The sequence below is a fragment of the Charadrius vociferus genome, unplaced genomic scaffold, assembly GCF_000708025.1.
Source record: "Charadrius vociferus isolate BGI_N301 unplaced genomic scaffold, ASM70802v2 scaffold320, whole genome shotgun sequence".
Taxonomy (NCBI): domain Eukaryota; kingdom Metazoa; phylum Chordata; class Aves; order Charadriiformes; family Charadriidae; genus Charadrius; species Charadrius vociferus.
In genome coordinates, this window is record NW_009646501.1 from 2683994 (window position 1) to 2689358 (window position 5365).

The 5365-nt window shown below is 56.2% G+C and overlaps 1 protein-coding gene across 1 annotated transcript; it reads left to right on the top strand.

Annotated features, from left to right (window-relative positions):
• Positions 1-266: 266 nt before the first annotated feature.
• On the top strand, positions 267-4845 carry LOC104285271 (neuritin-like). Its single transcript, XM_009883703.1, has 3 exons — positions 267-276; positions 430-577; positions 4620-4845. The coding sequence occupies exons 1-3, from the start codon at positions 267-269 to the stop codon at positions 4843-4845; spliced, it is 384 nt and encodes a 127-aa protein (XP_009882005.1).
• Positions 4846-5365: the final 520 nt, after the last annotated feature.

A 5365-nucleotide genomic window follows, 5' to 3' on the forward strand; every position in this document is an offset into this window, starting at 1 on the left:
CATCCCTTCGTCGCTCCATCCCTCCATCCCTCCATCCCTCCTGCTGGGGTCGGTGCTGTGCGTCTCTCCCCGGTGGGTCCTGGCTCCCAGTGCTGATCTGGCCGTGCCCCCCCTCTCCCCGCCTGTCACTGCCCTCTGCCCCGGGGCCGGGAGTGCTGGTGGTGGGTGCGGGGCGCCCCGACTGCCCCCGCATGGGCTCCCTGTCCTGGCAGAGCGGCGCTTTGGGGCTCTCTGCAAACGCAGGCAGGGCTGGGCACGGGCAAGGCATGGCGGGAGGTTGGTGGGTGTTCTGCGGGGAAGGGGAAGCTCGCCGTGCCTGGGTGGCAGCGGCACTGGGGTGGCCCAGGGGTGGCCCGGTCCTCCTGGGAGGGAGGTGGGCTCTGTCCCCAAGGTGTGGGTGCTCCCGCTGACCCCCTGGGTGGCTGGCAGGGCACCTGGCCGGGCTGTTGGCATCGGGCACCACCTGCGTCAACGTGTACCAAGGCTTCTCGGACTGCGTGCTCAAGCTGGGGAAAAACATGGCCACGTACGAGGAGGAGGACGGCACGGAGCTGCAGAGCTTGCACCGAGTCTGTGGGTGAGTACGGCCCCACACCAGGGCCCCCTGCATTTCCTACACGGTGGGGCCGCTCCCCGGAGGATGGCAGGTTGGGGGTTTCTCTGTGGTGCACGGCCAGCGTGGCTTTTGGGCACTGCCCCTGGGCCGGGTGGCCCCTTGAGTCAAGTGCTGCTGCCCAAAGCCATCCTTCTCCCTCCCTGCTCAGCCCCTTCCTCCTCCTGGCGGGAATTGGCCCCCCCGTGGGGTGGGTGAGTCTGTAGCGGTGCCCCCAGATGATGGTGGTGGGAGGAGGTGAACTTGAGCAGGACTGCAATAACAGCGAGAGTTGGATCCCGAGGGGTGGTGTTGGGTGGGTTTGGGGAAAGGTCTTCTGTTTAAAAAGCAAGTGGGCAGAACGGGTTGGGGGGAAGAGAGGGGAGCAAGTAGAAGGGCGAAAATAAAGTGTTTTTGGGGATAACTGGGGGCAGCTCCGTGTCCCCAGCAGTGAGTTGTGGGGAGTGGAAAGGAGTCAGAAGGAAATGCAGAGAGAGATGAAGGGAACCCCCCTGTGCCTTTGGGCGGTTGAAAGGTGGCAGGGCAAGGCGAGGGGCTGAGTGCCCTGTGGGTCAGCCTTTCCAAGCTTCTGAACCCCCCACCGTGGGCTGGGAGGGGAAGGCATCGCCCTTAGCCGTGGGGTAGAGGCTCTGGGATGCACTGCATGGTGTCAGCACAGCTGGATGGCATCTGTCAGGGCTGCAGCAGGGCCGGGGGCATCCGGAATGGGGCAGTTGGTGGCAGCAGGTTGGTTTCTGAGCAAGCCGGGACAAGGAGCCAGTTCCGCTGCCGAGGCAAGCGGAGGGTCCCCAGCCCTTCCACCTGCCCCAGATGAAATATCTAACTTTGGTTGTTGCCAGAAGTGGAAAACCCTTCAACAAAACTCTTTTCCTCAAGAAGAATGGAAAACTAACTATCCTCCCTTTTTTTAATTTTCATTTATTTTGTCCATGCATTCCCCTGTTTGTAAACATGCTGATGGGAGGTTGGCTGTGACCTGCTCTTCATTCCCCCTTCTCCATGGGACAGCCTAGCTCAGGATGAAAATTCTCTCTGGGATGTGGCTGAAGGCTGGGTTGAAACAGGAACTGCTCTGCTTTGGGCTGTAATATATACTTTTTTTGAACATGTGGCTCCTTGTTACTAGAAAACAACTGAGCCGGCAGCCCAGTACTTGCTTTGGCTGACCACTGGAGTAGTAATTCCTCTGCTGAAACTCACATGAAATGTGTGAGATAAGTTTTTGGGTTTTTTACAGGCTCTGGGGCACTAACCATCACAGAACAGGTCCTGGGATCTTCCCTGCTGGCAGGGCTGGGGCTCTGCACCTTCAGGGACATGCCAGCTTCTCCTACCAGTCCCAGTGCATGGCTAGCTGGGCTTGCTGTGGCTGGAGGAAAAAGGTGGTGATCATAGAATCATAGAAGGGTTTGAGTGGGAAGGGACCTTAAAGATCATCCAGTTCCAACCCCCATTGCCCTGGGCAGGGACACCTTCCACTAGACCAGGTTGCTCAGAGCCTGGCCTTGAACACCTCCAGGGATGTCCCAGCTTCCTTCCTGAAATATTTGGAAATATTTCAAAATTATTTGCCCTTAACTTTCAGCCTTCCCTGCTGCTGTCTGCTTTTCTGGAGCCGTGGTCCCCTCTCCAGGAGCGCGGGTGAGGGATAGTCGTGGAGCTGGGAGCCCACATGGGGCTGGTGGCATCTTTGCTCTGTGTGCGTGGTGCTGCCCCAGGGCCGGGCTGGGCAAGTCACTCAATGGCAGCCTGCCTGGCTGAGCAGATGGAGGCTGCGAAGGGTGAAACACTGGGAATTGCCATCCCGGCTGAAAGCAGAACCAGGCAGGAGCTGTCATCCCCCTCTGACATCCCTGAGCCATCCTTTGCCCGAAGGCACAGCCAGGTTTAACCCTCGCCTGGCAGAGCTGCTGCTGCTGCAGCTCAGGAACGAGAGCGGGAGGTTACCTGGCTCGGCACCAGCTTTTCTCATTATCTGGAGACATTTATTCTGCCACAGTGACTCGGTTTAATGAACTCTTTCACAGCTGGCGTTCTGACGTAAGCCCTGGTAGGAAAACTAAGTAAGTAGAGTGCTCGGGTCCGCCTGCCTGTACAAGGTGTCGTCTCCAGCACAGGGCACTTGGACAAAACCAAGGTGCCCCTTCCCCGTGTGCAGCATCCCTGCTCGGCTGTCCGGGCTGCATCTCCTTCCCGAGGGCTGGCACGTGTGCCTGGTGTCCTGGTGGGATGGGGAGGGCGGCAGAGCAATTGCCCCTGTCCTCTAGGCAGCTCCCAGATTGCAGGTGAATTGTGGCCTGGAGGTGGTGCCCAGCCCCGGCTAACGTGGGACAGCAAAGCTGGGGTGCCTGGGGGTGTGAGCCGGGGGTGCTGGGGGCTGAGCCGGCTGGCACTCAGGGGTGCTGCCCGTGGCTGGTCCCTGCCTTGCCTTGGCCTTGGGAGCCAGGACGTGCGTTGCTCCAAAGAAGCTGCAGTATAAAATGCTTTTGTGAAGCTCTTTGCAGGTAAAAGAAACTCTCTCTGAAAGAAGTCATGGGGGCGGGGTTAGCGGCAAGCGTGGTGTAGAGCCTTATCTGTCCCTGGGGAAGTTTGTGTTTTGGTGAGGAGCCACTTCCAGAGGAGAGGAAGGATGGCCCGTGGCATTTGCTGAGGCTTTTGGGCTCCTGCTGTTTTATTTTGTGGGTTTGTACCTACAAAAAAAGAGGTCTCGCCTGTGAATTCAGCTGTGTCAGGACTTACGGACACACTAGTGTGCGTGCAGCCACCTGCCAGGCTGCGGGTGCCCTCCCTGACACAGAGCAGCATCTACAGCAGCTTTTGGGGAGTCTGATGCAGAGTCTAATGCCCCCACTATCCTCAGATACTTGGCAGCCAAAAAAAAATAATAAAAAAAAATCAGGCAGGGATGCTCATTCTTGTCCACCCTGTGCTGGGTGGGGGGACACAGCCCAGCCTGGTACCTGCTGTCCTGGTCCTCGGAGAGCTGGAGCCCACCCTGCTCTGCTCCGCTTGACACCTGCGGGCAGAGAGCTCGCGGGAAATGGCGGAAACCCGACTTCTTCAGAGCCACCGCGCTGCTTCGCCATAGCTAAGGAAGGAGCCTGGGGAGGGGATGAGGCTCAGCAGGCTGAGGACTGCTCTGGGTATATACAGCGTGGGGTCAGCCCTTGGTGGGGTCAGCCCTTGTGGCACTGGCCCCAGCGTGCTGGACCGGTGGGGTGGTGTCCACCGTGCCCCTCCTGGGAGAGTCTTCTCGGGGACTGCAGTTTTCAGCTCTGTTTCTGTTGGGATTTTCCCTTGGGGGGCGGGAAGAAGGAGAAGAAAAAAACCCAACAAAAACCAAACCCAAAAAATCCAAGTCGGCATCCCCAGGGGAGGCAGCCCATGGGTCTTCAGCAGTCAGCTCCCCGTTTCTTACTACAGGACTGCGGGTTATCTTTGCCCGTCTTCTTGTTTTTCCCTGGTACTCCTTAAGAGCCTCTTCCCATTGAATGGCTTCTACTCATGCAGGGTAATACCTGGCAGATAAATGGAGATGTGTCTAATGAGAACAGAGTGAATAACTCCTCCTGCCCCTGCCTGTACCTTCGCTGTAAAGCTGTGACCGTCTGCGGGAGATGTTGTCCTTCTCTTTGCTTTGTGCTTGCGTTTCGCCCTTGACTCAGCTTGGAGAAAGCTGTGAATGAAACACACTGGGTCTTTCTTTGCAGCCTGTTTTAAATACTCGGGGTGCTCAGTGCTGAAGGGAAACATTTGTTGATGGAAAAATAATGGATTTTATTGACTTGCAGAGAAAGAAAGAAAGAAAAAAAAAAAGGCATGAAATAATTTCAGTGTGTTTTGATGTTTGGAGTTTTAGCCAAGATGCTCTGGGAGACGATGGAAGGGATGACAGAATACTGAGGTTGTTGCTGCTCAAAGGGCAGGATTGGGGCCGCGAGGCTCTGCTCCTTGGTGCTGAGCTGCCGCAAAGGGACTGATGGTGCGGTGTCTCCCCTGGCTGCAGGTACTGGGATGAATTTCACACGTGTGCCCTGACGGCGGTCTGGGAGTGCCAGAAGGAAGCAGTGGCCGTCTGGGAGATGCTGAGAAGGGAGTCTCAAAAAATCAAATTTCAAGGCAGCTTGTTCGACCTCTGCAGCCCCCGCATGGCCCAAAGCTTTGCCTGGACCCATATTCCCAACGTTTCCATCCTCTGCATCCCACTCATCATCACTTGGCTGAACTTGTAAATGACAGCTCTGTAAGTATCGCAACAAAGGTGGTGGCAGCGTGTGTCGTGGCATCTTTGATCATTTGTCCAAACCTTTGAGGAATAAGCTGTGCAGTGCTCAGCGAACACTTGGCACCATCCTGCGCCTATGAGACATGGAAGAGCTCGGCAGCACCTCCTGGGTTTTGCTGTTTCTCTGTAATTTGGAATAACACCTGTCCCCTTCTGCCTCAAGGCACAGGCGCAGATCTGACTGTGGAATTTTGGAACTTGTAGATATGGGGCAGAGGATTTGGGGGAAAATGATGAATTGGTCGTGAATGCTGGATTCTCTTGTACTCTTCTATGGCTACTGGAAGGAGATCTGTTTACTCTGCTGACTCTTTCCACCACATCAACTCTCCAGATTTTTGATTTGGGCACTGAAAAGATGGCCATTTTTACTGCTGATTTGTGAGGTGCAGGGGGTAGTGTATGTCCTGTCAAAGGCAGAAAGGAGACCTTACTGCCCTGTACTGGCCTTTTTTCTTTGAGGACAG